At 36.3% G+C, this 18,739-nt stretch overlaps 2 protein-coding genes across 3 annotated transcripts; one reads left to right on the forward strand and one right to left on the reverse strand.

Moving 5' to 3' along the window:
• Window positions 1–733: 733 nt before the first annotated feature.
• On the reverse strand, window positions 734–8,153 carry LOC134746061 (acetyl-coenzyme A transporter 1). 2 transcript variants are annotated; one of them, XM_063680283.1, is made up of 8 exons: window positions 7,995–8,153; window positions 7,653–7,883; window positions 7,113–7,402; window positions 6,113–6,467; window positions 5,421–5,540; window positions 3,889–4,071; window positions 2,601–2,822; window positions 734–2,347 (listed from the first exon to the last, which is right to left on the reverse strand). In XM_063680283.1, exons 2-8 carry the CDS (start codon window positions 7,863–7,865, stop codon window positions 2,180–2,182), a joined length of 1,551 nt encoding a protein of 516 aa, XP_063536353.1. In that variant the 5' UTR covers window positions 7,866–7,883; window positions 7,995–8,153; the 3' UTR covers window positions 734–2,179. The 2 variants fall into 2 exon arrangements, with proteins under 2 accessions (XP_063536353.1, XP_063536352.1); XM_063680282.1 differs by having other exon boundaries at window positions 736–2,347; window positions 7,965–8,153.
• A 912-nt stretch (window positions 8,154–9,065) lies between these two features.
• Window positions 9,066–18,739, forward strand: LOC134746063 (uncharacterized protein F21D5.5). The gene is made up of 6 exons (XM_063680285.1): window positions 9,066–9,340; window positions 9,742–10,484; window positions 10,706–10,975; window positions 11,954–12,103; window positions 18,042–18,247; window positions 18,557–18,739. The coding sequence occupies exons 1-6, from the start codon at window positions 9,208–9,210 to the stop codon at window positions 18,678–18,680; spliced, it is 1,626 nt and encodes a 541-aa protein (XP_063536355.1). The 5' UTR covers window positions 9,066–9,207; the 3' UTR covers window positions 18,681–18,739.

An 18,739-nucleotide genomic window follows, 5' to 3' on the forward strand; every position in this document is an offset into this window, starting at 1 on the left:
TACCTTTTGCTTGAAAACGACACATATAAGTACTAAGGGACGAGACAATAAAAATATATATCACAACCATAACCCAAATTCAAAAGACTTAAAATGTACCTACGGTAAAAAAAATATTTCCGTAAGATTTCGTACCTTGTCACAGTGACAATCCATATGAAAGTCGCTAGGGACCTCACACTATTGTCACTGTGACAGGGTACGAAATGATAGTGAAATTAAATTCCTTTGACGTACATCATAATAATTATATCTACGAAAAACGTCCACATGCAGATAATAATATTTTGAACTAAATATATTGCAAGTAAAATTAACTACGTAATTAAACTAATAAAAATAAATAAAATTACGTCAACATTACCTAATACATGAATTAAAATAAAAGATGATTACGAGTTTATTTTTTGCGCTTAGACTTTGGAGCCAGTGCTGCTAAAATACATCCTTTTATTATAAAATAAGTAACCGATCATCAAGAAAACAACACGTTCAAAACAGTTTAGTACTCTATGTACCTAAACATAAGGTCCATGTCTGACTGATCTTAAAATGGGTATGCCTCTCCGTACACTGATTCCTTTCACTTATAATAGTTATAATTAACTAATAATTCGGAAGAGTGTTAGGGCCCTATCACACTGGCGATTTGCGAGCGAGTTGAAAACGAGGCGAGCGCGTAGCGAATTCGCGAAACCGTTGCGCGCTCGCCTCTTTTTCAACTCGCTCGCAAATCGCCAGTGTGGTTGGGCCCTAAATGATAAAATTGATACATGATACAAGAAAATTAAATGGTCATACTAATTGCCGGACGGCAGGATGGCGCTGTTGTACGACCCCGCTCATCATGCGATATTATCCGCGCCTCAACGTAAAGCGAGGTTTAGACTAGCAAGAACTTGCATGCAATTTACGTTACATTGCTGACTACTAAGGTAAACTGCATTCAAAATGTTTATCAGATACCGCAATGCAATAGTACATTTCGATGCTAGTGCGGAAAGTATGTCATTACTCTACGAGCACCGAGATATCTTGCCACGAGCCGTAGGCGAGTGGCAAGACTCGGAACGAGTGAAGAATGACATTTCCGCACGTGTATCGAATGACGTTTTTTAATACAGTTGCGAAAAAATAAGAAAAACAAACAAGTAAAGAATGGAATTAGAAACTTTTATGTTATTAATTCTGTGACATCATTGACATTATGAAGAGGTGTTTTTCTAGCTTTTATTCGACTAGAATAGATTTTGTTATTATTATTGAACCCACTTCAATGACAGTTTTTTTTTTCAAATGCATGTTCTATAAGACAGAAACAATTGTAAATATTAAAACATTGTACTATTGTTACCTAAACATCGTTATTTACGATTATTTGTGTATCGTATATTTATAAAAACAATATCGAATGTTGCCTTTGGAAACTTAAAACATTCTTGCAGTAAGAAAATACGCCTCTTCTAGGCGTTCCGTTCCATTCAGACAACTTATTAAGAACGGTTTTTCAACATTAAAAAATAAACGTGTTATAATACTTATGATGAAGAGGTAAGTAATAAAATATGAAATATACATATTTTTCGTATTCTTACATTAACAGTAGGTTTTTATGTTGATTACGTTTAAAGGAAACTGATATTAACACTCATCAATAAGTAGTCATGAATTGGAACAAGTAAAAATTTAAAAAAATTGGAAAAGTAAAAAGCACTAGTTCGCGAAAACCAACTTTCCGCACGCTAAACAGCCACGAAAAGTAGCACTTTTTGAGCAACTGTATTAAAAAATAAATTGCATTGTAAGTTCTTGCTAGTCTAAACCTCGGTTAACGTAACACGACGTCGTGAAGTTCAATGTAACTAAGGTTATACAGTATGTAGGTAGTCAAGCACTAAAGTCTGAAAATCAGCACCACAAACCTAGTATTCCTTGATCTATGTTGGTACTGTAACTGTAAACATATTCCCAGTTTGAGATCTAGATTATCCTCTAGCGTCCCACGGTCCAACATTAATACTAATTATACTCAATGAAATTTAAACCAATTTTAATCGAAACAGAGTTGCATATGTTTCCGTACAATTGTACAGCGAACCAAATCCAACTCTGTTTTCATTTCATAAGATTCAAATTTCACTGCCAAATTTCTTATGAGGCTATTATAATTAAAACAGTCTTATCTGAGCGACCTGACTTGCCATGCCGAGGCGGGGCGGCGCTGCAGCCTGTTGATGGTGGGGCGGCCCCACTGTAGCCAGAGGTAACCGACGGCGAGGCAGATGGCGGTCTCTATGTAGAACCCGTCGATTCGTGTAAGGCAGGTGCCTCCAGAGTTTTTACACAACTGAAAAAAAAACCTCTATGACAATATTCCGCGAACTAGAGGATGCAGTTAGTGAATGTAACCTATCAAGTTTTTGTTCAGATCCTTGGAAGACGTCTATGTCAAACATATAAACCTTCCTCTTGAATCACTCTATTAAAAAAACCGCATCAAAATCCGTTGCGAAGTTTTAAAGATCTAAGCATACATAGGGACAGACATCCATCCAGACAGCAGGAAGCGACTTTGTTTTATACTATGTAGTGATACTTACATCACTCTCAAGCTTGGAAGAGCACGTATTGTCGCTCATCTCAGGCAGTGAACAGCTTTTGAAAGTCAAATGGTCTATGGCCCACAAGGCTAAAGTGTTAGGCCAATTGGTCCCCAGGTTGGATACAGTGTTGAGTAACGTCATGTAAGTGCCGCCGACGGCCGGGTCTGACACTTTGGCGAAGAAAGCCATCACTGCTACAAACATGCAGTAGAGACAGGTCTGAAATGATAAAGATGGAAATCTTAAATATTTAAGAACTGCTGAAAACCTTGGGTAATACTACGACGCATAAACAAAGTAGACAAGAGCAAAGTTAACAGCTCAAGTAGATGGCGCTACACGTTTTGCGGCAACTGGATTCCGAATTATCGAACACTAGTGACCCGCCCCGGCTTCGCACAAGTTAACAAATTATACAACTAAACCTTCCTCAAGAATCACTCTAGTGATAGGTGAAAACCACATGAAAATCCGTTCAGTAGTTTTTAGGGTTCCGTACCCAATGGGTTAAAAACGGGACCCTATTACTAAGACTCCGCTGTCCGTCTGTCTGTCACCAGGCTGTATCTCATGAACCGTGATAGCTAGACAGTTGAAATTTTCACAGATGATGTATTTCTGTTGCCGCTATAGCAACAAATACTAAAAACAGAATAATATAAATATTTAAATGGGGCTCCCATACAAGGTGATTTTTTTTGCTGTTTTTTCCGTAATGGTACGGAACCCTTCGTGCGCGAGTCCGACTCGCACTTGGCCGGTTTTGAGTTTGTCGCGAACATTGTTTTATAAGATGTAGTGATTGACGCTCTCGCTACTCTCTCTCGAGCTGTCAATTTGCGGCTGCAGTACTTTACACTAATACGAAGATATATAAAGATCTTCGTATTCTTCCGACTATGGTTTAGGTAAAAGGTTCGCGACTGTTGCTTTTTTTGGCTTCTAAATAACCCAAAGCGCTATCGGACTCCAATTGTGCTTTTCTTCTTGTCATTAAAAAAACGGAACTTAATTGTTTATTTTACAAGCTTTTTATTAACTTGCAATGAACCTATGTAAGTATGTGGAAAGAAAAGTACAGTCAGCAATAAAAGCTCGTACCAAAAATGAAATTTTTGGCCAAAACTTATTTAGTGTTCCGTACAAAACTTTGTTCACGGAACACTTATTTTATTATAGGTGGCGGGTATATTTGGATGTTCGTTTTATTATCTATTCATACCAGGGGGGAAAGAAAAAGTAGGTATCCAAGCATAATATGAAAACATATATTTAAACAACTAACCTGGTGAAAGATGTACAAAGCCATCAATACCAAAAGGTACGAGTATGAAGGGCCGGAGTCCCCAAGCAGTGAGGGAGTTAGGGCCACTAAACCAGCTGCTAGCGGACCCACTAACAGTCGGAACGGGAACGCGTGCAGCCATAGAGAGAGCGGCGCGGGCCCCGTCGTGTACCGAGCTAGTAACTGGAAATTATAAATACAAGTTGAAATAATCATTGTATGTACTAAGCGTAACCGAACGTGACAAATTAGTCAAATCTGAGGGCCTACCGAGTAAATCGAAAATCTAAATTTCGTTAACTGCCTCTCTATCAGTCTTGCATATTCGCGCGAGAGAGGCAGATAACGTAATTCTGATTTTCGCAGTAGGCCCTCAGGTCTGTTGCGTTCTTAATAGCTTAGTCGGCGAAAAGGTGCAGGTTATAAACCAGCAAGAAGACAATATTTTCTTTAATTTAATTTAGAATTGAGTTAGCTTAAAAAAATATATAACAGACTCCACTCTCACCAGTCTGTCACCAGGCTGTATCTCATGAACCGTGATAGCTTAGAGTAGATGCCCCTCGTTTCTGTTGCCGCTATAGCAACGAATACTAAAAAGTACGGAACCCTCGGGGGGCGAGTCCTACTCGCACTTGCCCGGTTTTTAACTTTAATTTGGGATTGATTGAGAAATATACCTAATTATTGAGACTGCAAGTTTTACAAGGGCGACTTAGTGTTTAGAGTTGTAGACTAATTAAAAGTTCATATAAGTAATTTGTAGACAAAGGAAAAGGGAAGGAAGGAGGTTTGTTGTTCGTGAGGAAACCGGATTTTAATCCCAATAAGGTCTAGTTTACCCTCTGGGTTGGAAGGTCAGATGGCAGTCGCTTTTGTAAAAACTAGTGTCTACGCCAATTCTCGGGATTAGTTGCCAAGCGTACCCCAGGCTCCCAGGAGCCGGGGCAAAAATGCCGGGATAACGCGAGGAAGATGATAAGTAATTTGTACACCAGGATCCAACACTAATTGAACTATTTTGAATAACTTGAATCCTGGGACTGTTCATTTTAAATATTAAGTTCCAATTTAATAAATGTTATTCTTTTTCTTCTTCAACTTAGCGTTTTCCCGGCCTAGCGCCAGGGTCAGCTTTCCTACTCCACCTTCTCCACTTTGCCCGGTCTTTGGCATCCCTGGTGTGAGATTGTTATCTTCCTCTCTCTCTCTTTTTCTCCTTAGCATAATTATTCCCATCTGATTGTGGGGAGTGCTTTTCTTGTCCTTTCTCTCCACTTCGCACGATCGGACGTGTCGCCTACTGAACTGTCGCAGGCCCTCATGTCTTTTGCTATTGTATCTGCCCATATCAACTTTGATGATGTTATCTGCCATGTCGGGTTAATAAATGTTATTACACAAAAGATATAAGGACTATAGACCTTATTCTATTACAATAAGGTATATTGTTAATGAGCTTTCTTTTATGGATTTTGAAAGTGTAAGTACAACAAACATTACTGACAACATATAGAAGAGAAATAACATACCACTGGTAATATAATTTGAACTGGGACTAGTGGCACGGCCAACAACGCCATGTCTTCTCTCGGCACACCAGCCTCTACTAATTTGAGACCGGAAACTGCGTCACTGGCACAAAAACCAAGCTGAAACAGAGCTTACAGTTAATAGCTGGAGATTTTTGTAAAATCTTGATGTTTTACTATCATTATATTTCAATCACTAAACAAAAAGCCAAAACATTGAACAAATATCGACTCGATCGGATTTGAACAAATATCTATACCAATACTGTTAAGTGATCGTAGCCTCAACAAGGGTTCTCGATATCAGTCCAAGTCGATTAATCTTTAATATTTCCGATATTTCAATTTTATGGTTTAAACTGAGAAATAATTCCCCGTAATAAACATAAATTTATCATATCGTTTTCTATGCAGCGTAGCTAAACCAATGAAACGTGTAGGTATATCCGTATTGGTAATTTCAATTAAGCTGAAAGAAGCTTTTGTATAAGCTATAAATTTTCAATTTCATCTATGTTTATACAGTAGATGTCCTTAAAATACTTGATAGGTAATAATGATTAGTCATTGTGAGATCGTGACACACCTATACATATAAAAGTAAAGATATTTTATTGTCATGTAAAATCTATTATTATTTACGAACATCTTAAAATGGTAAACTAATTCGATACTAAAGTTACGTAATTTACCTTGGCTGTGAATAACACTAACGTTAAAGTCCGAACGGCAGGCAATTTCACGATAGTATACAATTGTTTGTAGGCATCAACAATGTCACTCATTCCTTTAGTCTCATTCTCTTTGTGATCCGTTTCTTTAGCCTCATGTTTAAAGACTGCTATTAGTGTAGTGGAGACAATGAAGACCCAACCCCAGAAAAATAAGAAACTGGCTAAAGTGACGAGGCCAACGTCTTCTGGGACGATTCTGAGATACTTGTTGCAGAAGTACGGAGATTCTAGGGCTAGGAATAGGACGTAGCCGAGAAAGAAGCCAGCAGTTTGTCCAACTGTGTTACAAGTTGAGGCGTGGCCTACATTCGACCTGAAAAGAAATTTTGCTAAAGAATGGTACAGTTTGGGAGGGGTAATATAGGTTAAATATAAACATACATTTCAGGATAGTAGCAGCAAAGTCACTGATCCTTAATCTACATCATCATATATACATATTCAGATGCAAAGTTGAAATTATTTAAAGATCACAATCATAATTAGGACTGATCTTAGGTTATTGTCCCTATACCATATATATATATATATTACTGAAATTGGTTAAAAATATGTTAGTGACAAAGCATTAACACTGACAAGATCACTAAAGTTGGGTATGATTGATACACTAGTGAATAATTCCCTCCCATCATACGGAAACATATGAATGTGTCGTGTTATATCAGTCTCTCCCAGTACAAAAAGTACTGTGCTTAACTGAAGTAGTGTGACAAATACGAACATTTCCAAGAAAATATGATAGGAAAGTATTATTCACTGCATCTGTAGATTGGTAAGTTACTCAGAAAGCTTTGGTGCATTAAACAGGATGAGAATCAAAAATATCTGCAGTAATCTTAATGATCAACCTTAGCTCTTAAGAAAGAAGATTCAGATTGTAATGACAGTTTGTGTAAAGAAATTTCATCTCAAATAATTCCTGCTATACACTTATAGTATTCAAAATAAAGGTTACCTTTTTAACATAGTCAGAGCCCAACCATCAACTGCTATGTCTTGAGTAGCCGCCAAAAAGTTCAAAAATAAAAATGTGACAATGAGAAGTATCATATTAGGAGCTTTTTCATCAGACCCTAGCCAGTCTGTGATGCTGCTTGACATGATGATCATGACAATGCCAATGAGGTACTGCACAGGCACCAGCCAAGTCTTGCGTCGGCCAAACTTCGGCCAAAATAGTGCATCAACTATTGGAGCCCATAATAATTTGACACTGAAGGGCCAGTTTACAAAGCTAAATTCTGCCTAAAAATAAAATGAGCAATGTAAAGACACTTGTCAATATAGTACACACCAGTGATGATTAGTTTATTCATACTTGACTAGATTGCACCTCAAAATACAGATGAATATACGTGAATTGTGATTTTTTTCACTAAATACCAAGACTAAAAATAAAAAGGCATTCAACAATTATCATAAGAATGGAGCAAAACAAATAGAGGTGCAAAACAAAACAAATAAAGAAATGTGTGAAAAAAAGCGGCGTTCTTACCTGTTGTGTGTAGGTGATTCCCCGATTTTGTAAAAGCATAGGCACAGCTCCAGCGAGGCCTAGGGGAATACCTTGCAAAGTGTACAGAAATAATAATACGGCGATATTGAGTTCATCTCCTTTTATGTTACTTTGTCCAGTGTTTATAGGTGCAGCACCGTTTTCAATCAATTCCTCCTTTTCCGGCACATTTTTTCTTTTAGTTACGGACATGATTAAAGCTCGTATGGCCTAAAAATAATAACAAATCACAACATAATCAACTTCCTTGTTCAATGCCTCGAAGTTATGTGCAAGACTTATTTCACAAACCTTAATTTTCACACACAGTTATGAATATACCTGAGCCGTTTTTTTGTTGTCTTTATTGAAATCAATATTTCAAGTTCAATTCATAAATTGACATGAATTTTCCACGTTACCAATGGAAAATAATTTCAAAACGCGAGCTCTCAGCACTACACGTCAGTGGGATGAAATGTCAAACCACAGATAATGTATATGTAAACTTAGGATATGATTGAAAACGAATGCTATCGTATTTAACCTACGTTAGCGGGTTACACCCTGGCAAGCAAGCTTTGTCAGTAAAAAAGGCAGAAAATCAACAGCAAATTCGAAAAATGCGCGAAGGATCGATCTCGCATACAAATTTTGCATTTCATGCATTATTCTACTAACACAGTTGCCTATTACTACTTACCCACCATAAACCATACTAAATTTACGGTGGGGAATTAGTCAAAAGTCGAAAGCTTTTATTGCAAACATATTACATAATATTAGGTACCTACCCTGAAAGGGCGCAGCAATCTTATAAATATAGCAAACTACTACAATAATTTCTTCGGAATTACGAAAAAAATAAAATAAAAGTGACTGTGACAAGTACAAACACTAATAGCGCTTTCTCTGCTACTCCTACTGAAAGTTCCATAAGTGCATCTCGTTCGGTGATCTGGCCGCTCCCCCATTTCATCTCATTTCATGCGGTAAGGGCATACATATAGCTGGTCAAGCAAATCTTATCAGTAGAAAAAGGCGGCAAATTTAAAAAATGTAGGAGCGAAGGGTTGTCGTCCCATAGAAAATTTGAATTTCGCGCCTTTTTCTACTGACAAGATTTGCTTGACCAACTATTTGTTTATCTACGCACATATCGTTAGCGCTCTAAAATGCGTTTAGAAACCGTAGGAAATGACCAGCATTATTACCTTTGATTATTACCACCCGCTCCAGACTACGTGAGTGTGGAGTCGATTTCGCTGATTAGCGAATTAGACTCCACACTCGTGTTCGCGGCTTCGCGCCGTGATTCGCGCATGAGTGTGGAGGGCCCTTGAGAATGACAAAATAAAAAAAATATATATAAAAGTGTCATTGTCACATTGACATTGTCAGTTCCAAGTCAGTTCTAATTTCTGTATTTTCTGGTTGTTAGTTTGAATATGAAATAAATGTTTTCATTGTATTGTAATAAGTTAACTTTATACCTAAACTTGGACTATCTTTTTGTGGTTCTCATGTATTAAGTGTAAAAGCTGAAAAAAAAAAAATGGTTCGCCAGTGCTTTTTACGATGTTTACTAGATTCGCATGCGTCTGTCAAGTTGCCGCACAACGTTGAAATCCTAGTGGGTCGAAGTAAAATCACCATGATAAAGGATCAGTCGTGCTCTCGTCATCAATGTAAGTGTTTTATCGCATCTATTGCGTGAATCTAGATATAAAGATCCCTTCGTATGTATAAACACTGATCAGTGCGAACGAATTTAAACCTATTGTATTAAACAATATTGTAATAATTATAGCACTAGATTTGGACTTGCCTTACCTTACAACACAGCCTTGATAAAAGGGACTGGTGACCGGTGTTCATTCCAAGCAATAGATTTTAGGTTTTATTAGGTATTAAATTTTAGTCAGCATGTTTTAAGTATCAAATTAAAGTAAAATATCCAATTACAAATTAATTAATTAATTAAATTAATTAATTATGTTATTAGTGAAATATACAATTTAAATTAAATTATTGCCTAGTTTGAATTAAAACTATTATTTGCATTTAAAGAATTCTTATTTGTTTCCAGTGAGTTTAAAAGCAGATTGTGATGAATGTGTGGTTGAAGTCAAACAACTAGGAATAAACCCGTCCGGTCTAGATGGCTTTGCTATGAAAAAAGATGCCACATACAAACTGGGACACGGTACAAAAATTGAAATATTACTTAACTTCTGCTCTCATGTGATAGAGTTTGATCCTCCTCCAGAAGGATTTGATACACCCAAAGTTAACTCCAAAAGGAAACTAGAGGAAGAAGAGGAAACACCTAGGAAAAGAAAAAACCTAAAGGTTGAAGAAGAGGAGTCATCAGACGCTTCTAACTCTACGAAAAGAAGTGAGAAAATAACAATGAATCAAAATATACCAGCAGCAGCTGAAAATGTATGGGAGGAAATAGATAAAGGAGAACTCTATATATTTACATCTAAAGGTGTTAAATCCAGCAGTGAATTAGCTGCTTTTGATATGGATGGAACATTAATTAAAACTAAATCAGGCAAAGTCCACCCTGTTGACACTAATGACTGGCAGATTGCTTTTTCTCCTGTGTCTCAAAAGTTAAAAGATTTATTTGCCAAAGGCTATAAAGTAATAATTTTAAGTAATCAAGCTCCAATTGGAAATGGTAGAGTAAAAATAGAGGATTTCAAGAAGAAAATAGAAAATATAGTTGCGAAAATAGATGTTCCTATACAAGCATTTATAGCTACTGGTAAAGGTTTTTATAGGAAGCCTACTACAGGCATGTGGAATTTTTTAGTTGAAAAGGTAAGCGCTTTTATTGAAGACTAAACTTCAGTCAGTTCAATTGTAAAATCTGGAACAAAAAAAAATTACTGCATTAATTGTTTGATTGTAAACCTTTTTTCGTATATATCGGAAATAAGGTATCTCTAAATTTAGTTTAATTTATTAAAACTATATTTTATAAGTAAATGATATTAAAAAATAAAAATAAATTCAAGTACATTGTGGTCTATTATTTTCAGAAAAATGATGGTTTAGAAGTAGACATGGATAAAAGCTTCTACTGTGGTGATGCTGCTGGCAGAGTAGCCAACTGGGCCCCGGGAAAGAAGAAAGACCACTCCATGGCTGACAAGCTTATGGCTGAAAACTTGGGTCTTAAGTTCTACACACCTGAACAGTATTTCCTGGGACATTCTATTGCTAATGTGCCTTTTAGCAATCCAGAATTTGTCTCAAAACATTTGACTCCAGAACCATTTAATGACAATCTAATTGGTAAAGAGAAAGAGGTAATTAGAATTTAAAGTACTATACAATATCATTTAATTTCAATTAAATGATACACATGAATGAGTATATTTGGCATGTTTGGACAGGGTGGGGGTAGGAAATAGTAGGAATGGGGTTTGTGGTATTGGTATAGATAATGTAGGTAGTTAATTTCTAGTTAGTTTTAGTGTTTTTGTTTAGTTTTATATGTACATGTTTGTTTTAGATTTTAATATTTGATAATGTATGATGACTGTGTATTTTTTAATTAAATTAATTAAATGATGCACAATCCATATTGGCCTTTGGGAGAAAATTATAAATTACATGTAAGAGATAACTAGTTTCCATACTCATGAAATAAAACTATGAAAACGGATTATATCGCGTATATTGAATTTACAGACATACATCCCACAGCTCATTTATTAAATCTTCTTGGGTCAAAGGTGTAGGGTTGGAGCCGGCGTAGCTTTATCGCATATATATCCATATTGTGTCTGTGTGTGTTTTTACTTGAAAATAGTTGTTTTGTATAACTAGCCTTATGAACCGATTTTGCATGTACAACCAGCCTTAAAGTTTATATAGTTTATGATGGTTCATTATTTCTTGTATGTGGGTATTTTGCACTTGGTTTTGTAGCTTTTCCTCAGTCACCCGTTGACCACGAACGCTGTAGAGGGTTCGAAACGTCGGGATGTATTATAAATTCAATATACGCGATATAATCCGTTTTCATAGTTTTATTTCATGAGTAACTATTGTGGTAACCGAAGACAATATTAGTTTCCATACTACTTGCAAACAACCATTGTAAAATGATAAAAAGAAATAAAATTAACAAATGGAATGAGATACAAGTTACAAAATATATAAATCAAAAATCTACTAACATCTTAGTTTAATGGTTTTCAACAGTGGCCATTACGGATCAAGTATTGTTGGTACTCTATTCACACACTTAATGATTTCATTAATGTTTTTGTTCTATGCAGATTTTAGTCTTAGTGGGATTCCCAGGAAGTGGCAAGTCATTTTTAGCCAAGCAAATTGAGAAAAAATCGCAGCATAAATATGTGGCAGTTTGCAGAGACATTTTAGGAACCTGGCAAAAGTGTGCTGCTGAAGCAAAAAAGTTATTGCAGGTAATTATTATTATTTTTAATTCTTCATATGTAAACATCATACAAGCTAAAATAATTATATTTAGATGCAGGGTTCTCCTAATCGTATCTCTGCTCACCTAGGGGCATGGCACACTGCGTCCGATTCGCACGCCGCTCAGAAGTTTGAGCGAGACAACGCTATGCGCGTATTATAGCGACGTCCCGTTCACACGTCGCTCCGACGTGCGAATCGGACGCAGTGTGCCGTGCCCCCTATGGCCTATTCACATCAAACGTGTAAAGTCAGGGCGCATCTTACTAGTCATAGGAATTGGAACCTTCAAAGCAATAGTTACATTACAACGCAAATAGTCGCGACCAGTCGTGGGTGTCTTGCTGTTAAATAGGTGGGGTTACTAAACTAACAATTGGCACCAGATGGTCCCTCCACATTGTTGGAGACCTACAGTCAGCAAAATATGCCAGAACACATCCTTATTTCTATGGTAACAAAGGTGTGTTACGATGTGTTAGGCCACTTTGGCCGTCACTATGTTTTTTATGGTGAATGTACAGTCGCCATCAGATATATCGGAGCGGCCAAGGTGCTCGCAAATATCTGAACACGCCTTCATTGTCAAGGTTTTAGAGAGCGTGCTGAGATATTATTGAGCACCTTGGCCGCTCCATTATATCTGATGGCGACTGTAAGTACATACCTATGTACTCTTTTACGATACCTTATGTTTTCTAGTGTGTGGTCGCCATTACAGAATTTTTGGGCTCCATTGATCCGTTGTAAGAACAATGTGTCAAAATGTTGATTACATTTGAAATAATTGAAATTGATTAGGTACGGTATCGCTTGAAATGATTAGATAAGCTGGTTTATTACCAAAAACAATGGAAGTTGGAAGTTTTAATGCTTGCTTACTCAAATGCTCACATTTCCAATTACACGGTAAAAAATTTAGTAGTAGGCTTTGTTAGTCTTGTTATAGTCAGAAAACCTTAGACTTTAAAACCGGCCAGGTGCGAGTCGGACTCGCGCGCCGAGGGTTCCGTACATTACACAATTTAAACAATGTATTTTTTATGTGAAACGTGAGTGAAAGGTATATTGCGGTTTACGATTTATGACGTATTAAAAAAAACTACTTACTAGATCTCGTTCAAACCAATGTTCGGTGGAAGTTTGCATGGTAATTTACATCATATATTTTTTTTAGTTTTATCATTCTCTTATTTTAGAAGTTACAGGGGGGGGGGCACACATTTTACCACTTTGAAGTGTCTCTCGCCGCTCTCGCGCAAACTATTCAGTTTAGAAAATTTCAGTTCTAAGTATGGGGAACCCCCAAAATGTATTGTTTTTGTTCTATTTTTGTGTGAAGATCTTAATGCGGTTCGCAAAATACATCTAATTACCAAGATTCAACAGTATATAGTTCTTATAGTTTCGGAAAAAAATGGCTGTGACATACGGACGGACAGACAGACAGACATGACGAATCCATAAGGGTTCCGTTTTTTGCCATTTGGCTACGGAACCCTAAAAACTAGCTATCTACTAAGACTAAGAAATAAGTCGGTTTCAAATGTAACCTGTCCGGGTCTTAGAATGAATCAATTGACACCTTATTAGGTCCCGACCGAAAATCAGCGCTGCGGCCAGCTGTGACGTTACGCTGCGGCTAGCCGTGGCATTAAGCTGAGTCCTTTTTTCGTCCGCTCCTACCTACCTACCATAGTAAGTAAGTAAGTAAGTAAGTGTTTTATTTGTAAATATAGGTACAATTACAGTGGTGGTCAGTTTATATAATTATGTACAGTTTCACTATATTTTACCAAACGGCGTACAAAAACATTGAACTTAATACTAGAAACTATAAACTATCATGCTCAACAAGTACGAGTTTGTAATCCTACTTACAGCTATGACAAATCAATAATGAATATCATTTACATAGTTTATAAGAATTGTAGATATCAAAATATAAAATATAGATTATTATTATTAATATTAGATGCCTATTAAAAATATAAAACAAATTGTCATAATACACATCATTCTAAGTCATCATTTAAATAATCTGCAATGGAATAATAGCATTTATGAATCAATAATGTCATTAGCTTATTTTTTAATTCTAGTATACTTAGTGACTTAAAATTAGTCGGCAACTTATTATATATTTTACTGGCCAAGTAGTACACGCTTTTTCGCAACAATGATGTTTTTGCAGGAATTGTGCAAAGATTGTGTATATGCTTGTTTCTCAGATTTCTATGAGAAATATCAGCATGTTTTTTGAACAAACTTGCATTGTTTTTTACAAACATTATTACTTCAAAAATGAAAAGCGAGGGCATCGTCAAAATTTTTAATTCCTTGAAATACGGTACGCAACTGTTTTGATTCCACACATTGCTCTAATGCACCTCTTTTGTGCCTTAAAAACTAATTCTCTATTTGTGGAATTTCCCCAAAAGATAATACCATACCGCAACTTTGAAGCTACAAAGCCATGATATGCTACTAAGACTGCGTGAGGGCTTGCTTTTTTGGCTAATATATGTAGGGCGTAGGCATACTGACTAAGTTTTTTGCACATTTCCTCCGTATGGGCTTTCCAAGATAAGTTTTCATCAATTTGTACTCCTAAAAACTTTGTGTCGGTAACAGACTCTATACATTGACCTTCATATTTGCAGCAAATTGGAGGAGGTATTATCCGTTGGTAGAAATGGATAATTTTAGTCTTATTTAGATTTATCAATAAATTATTTATATTAAGCCATTTAACTATGTCATCAATTGTATTATTAATTTCGGACTCATACTTATAAATATCCTTACATTCTATTATAACGGTACTGTCATCAGCGAACAGGACCATGGGATATTTGACGTTTCGTGGAAGGTCATTGATATAAAGTAAAAACAGCAAAGGGCCAAGAACGCTTCCTTGCGGCACGCCATACTTTATTTTACGTTTATTTGATTGAAAAGACTTTTGATGCTTAGTTCTTAAACAAATTTGAGTGAGCTCTGTATATTGATCCCTGTTACTTAAGTATGACCTGAATAAGTCCAACACATTTCCTCGTATTCCATACGCATTAAGTTTTTTTAAGAGAATCGTGTGGTCTACGTAATCAAAGGCCTTGGTCATGTCCATGAAAACTGCACAAATATAATTACGTCTATCCATAGCCTCTATGATGGGTTGTACAAGGTCAAATATGGCCATATCTACTGTCTTCTGTTTTCGGAAACCTTTTTGTTCTGTTGCAAAAAGTTTAAATTTATCTAGGTAACTGTACAGTGCCTCGTATATAACTTTTTCAAAGATTTTTGAGAAAATAGTTGCCAGTGCAATCGGTCTGTAATTTTTTATATCTGTTTTTTCACCTTTTTTATGTAATGGCTTTACAATAACAGTTTTTAAGTTATCGGGATACACTCCAGTTGCAATACATAAATTAATAATATAGGTAAGAGGGACAGCAATTACATGCGCAACTTCCTTTACAACTTTAGTGCATATGTTGTCATGTCCGACACTGTTAGTGTTTTTCAAAGACTTAATTATTGTGAAGATGTCATGAGGGACAGTTGGTTTCATGTACATAGACTGAATGCAGTTTACATTTATGTCATATTTTCGTCGAGCTGTGCCTTCTGATGGTGTATGATCAGTAAAAAAGTTATTGAACTCATTTGCTATGTCTGTTGGATCTGTAACAATAGTATCATCATTTCTAACAATTTTTTGAATCGGTTCCTTAGGTAACTGTTGCTTGGTTTTATTTATTACTTGCCACGTTGCCTTGGATTTATTACTCGCAGATTTAATGAAGTGATCATTTTGTGAGCGTTGCGTTAGAGTCAAAATTTTCTTAAATCTAGCATTATATAATTTAAACCTATCTCTATTCTGGGCGGTGGGACATAAACGGTATTCCCATAACATAAACCTTCTCTTTTTACTACATATCTTGATGCCATGAGATATCCACTTCAATTTTCGAGTAGATTTAAGTTTTATACTCATCATTGGGAAACATACGTTGTAAAAACAAGAAAACGTATCCAGAAACGAATCAAAGGCCATGTTTACATTGCTCAATTCCGCTACTTCAGAAAAAGACAGACTACCAAGACATTTTTTAAACATTTCTATATTTTCTGAACTAAAATCACGTTTAGGAATACGCCACGTGCTAATGGAGCAAGTTTTCCTTACTGGGCATTTTAGTAATTGAGCAGTATGGTCCGACAAACCAAGGTCTATAACTTCTGCCTTACATCCTTTAATATTGCCTGCGAAGTTATCTAGACATGTGTTACTACATATTCTAGTCGGTTCCCTTATTTCTAATTGAAGGTTATAGCTTAATAGAAGGTTTTCAAGTTCTAGGGAGTTTTTATTACGACATAAAATATTAATATTTAAATCACCGCATAATACTACTCTTTTACTTGTACTATTGCATATTTTTTTAAGTAATTTGTCAAGGTGTTCAAAGAAAATAGTAACGTTTGACTGCGGAGGTCTATACATACATATTATAATAATTTTATGACGTACCAATTCAATTGCACAACATTCCATTAAACCTGTTACGGATAGTTTTTTTACATCGGTTAATTCATTATACTCTTGTTGCAATCTAACCAGTATACAGGCGCCGCCCCTACGCTGGTCGCGGTAAAAAGAAGACGCTAGTTTAAAGTTCGGTATAGTTAGCAGGTCCCCTAACTCCTCCATCATAAAGTGTTCAGAAATGCATATTACATCAATAGGTCTTTGTTTCCCTTCAAATGCATCTAAATGTACTGACAACGCATCTGCTTTGTTTATTAAACCCGCTATGTTCTGATGCAATACGTAGATGGAGGTATAGAAAAAAAATCCTGATTTGTTTTTAATTTCAGGGGGGTCCTGGGGGTCGTCTGCGTATAAGACTCTTTGACCGTTGTGCCGTCTCTCTGTAACGAAACATGAGCAGTAGGAGTCATGGTCTGTGTATAGGGTCTTCTCGTAGGCTGTGTAGTAGATACCACGGTTGCAGGAGTGGGCGATGTCGCGATGTTCTTATTTCCTCGTGTATCAATTGTCTTATGTTTCTGTGGATGTGTCTTAATCCGTTATATTTAATCTTCCCTGTATAGGATGAAAACATTGTGTAATTAAGGTCTAAGTTCGAGTCGATAAAATAAACACGTTCGAAGTGAACAGTGTTTTGGTGTAGAAGATGGTTAAACCACTTTACTCGGCAGTTATATAATTGTGCTCCACATATGTAAGTAGGCGAAATTATAATGACATTCGTGTGTTTTATTCGTTCTAATTTCATTTTAATATCATGAACGATTTTTATGTAGTTGGCTGTAGTTAAAAAATCATGTTTTCCGATAAGCAGAACACAGTAATCCATGTGACGTTAATAAATCTATTCTATTCTATTCTTTTCTTATTTGTCTGTGGTAGAACACACGTATCTTGTATCTTGGTATATCAGGTCTATGTCACATTGCAAAAAATTGTATATCGTATGCTGTTTTGATAAATTAACCTTAATACTAAGGCATACTAACGTACATTTTTCTATGTCATATTCATATCATATCAAATTGTTAGGGTTCCGTACCCAAAGGGTAAAAACGGGACCCTATTACTAAGACTCCACTGTCTGTCTGTCTGTCTGTCACCAGGCTGTATTTCATGAACCATGATAGCTAGACAGTTGAAATTTTTACAGGATGTATTTCTGTTGTCGCTATAACAACAAATACTAAAAATAAAAATAAAGTTTTATTTGTACGGAACCCTCGGTGGGCGAGTCTGACTCGCACTTGGCCGGTTTTTTTACAGTAATGTGCATATGTGTCACCCAAAATATTTTTTGTAATATAAACCATAAGGGATTAGTCATAAGGTACAATTTCCAATTTCACATTTCTTTTCAGCAAGGTAAAAGCGTCATAGTGGACAGTACGAACCCCGATATCGAATCCCGCGGACGCTGGACGACGCTGGCCAAGGAAATGGGAGTCCAATGCCGTTGCGCCCGAATGGCCACCACCAAGGCACACGCCCAGCACAACAACAAGTTTAGGGAGCTGATGAAAATCAAGCATGTGCCCGTCGACGACATTGTTTTTCATAGTTACAAGTTAGTTTTTTGTGTATATTTATTTAGGTATACCTTGATGATGATTTACTAAGTTAATTATTCTTTATTGATTTTTGGGGACAGTTGGACATAGTTTAGACTTTGGAAAATATTAAAATTGTAATATCACTTAGGCCCACTTGCACCCACTAACCCGGGGTTAAGCGGTTAAACCGTTAACCGAGTGTCAAATTTTACTGGAACCCTATGTAACTCCAGGTTTAACCGGTTAACCCAGGGTTAGTGGAATGGTGAAAGTAGCGCTAAGTGTCGAATTTTCTATATTTAAGTACCTTTCTTATGTTTCAGAAATAAATATACAGACCCCACGCCAAGCGAAGGTTTCACAGAAATAATAGTTGTAAATTTTAATCCCTGTTTCGAAGACAAAGAAGCTGAACAGGTGTACAGAATGCATTTACTGGAGAAGTGATAGGATTTGTGATAAACGGGATTTTAGTGTGATAATAAAACAAAGTTGTAAGGTCAGAA

Source organism: Cydia strobilella, chromosome 12 (genome assembly GCF_947568885.1).
Source record: "Cydia strobilella chromosome 12, ilCydStro3.1, whole genome shotgun sequence".
Taxonomy (NCBI): Eukaryota; Metazoa; Arthropoda; class Insecta; order Lepidoptera; family Tortricidae; genus Cydia; species Cydia strobilella.

What these genes read in the sequence shown, in the direction of transcription:
- LOC134746061 (XM_063680283.1), bottom strand. Translation starts at nt 7,865, where the DNA reads ATGTCCGTAACTAAAAGAAAAAATGTGCCGGAAAAGGAGGAATTGATT. An exon ending in TTCAAATTATATTACCAGTG is followed by an intron (nt 4,072 to 5,420) that starts GTATGTTATTTC and finishes TATAATTTCCAG; the next exon opens with TTACTAGCTCGGTACACGAC. An exon ending in CTTTGTACATCTTTCACCAG is followed by an intron (nt 2,823 to 3,888) that starts GTTAGTTGTTTA and finishes TTATCATTTCAG; the next exon opens with ACCTGTCTCTACTGCATGTT.
- LOC134746063 (XM_063680285.1), top strand. Translation starts at nt 9,208, where the DNA reads ATGGTTCGCCAGTGCTTTTTACGATGTTTACTAGATTCGCATGCGTCT. An exon ending in GTCGTGCTCTCGTCATCAAT is followed by an intron (nt 9,341 to 9,741) that starts GTAAGTGTTTTA and finishes ATTTGTTTCCAG; the next exon opens with TGAGTTTAAAAGCAGATTGT. An exon ending in ATTGTTTTTCATAGTTACAA is followed by an intron (nt 18,248 to 18,556) that starts GTTAGTTTTTTG and finishes CTTATGTTTCAG; the next exon opens with AAATAAATATACAGACCCCA.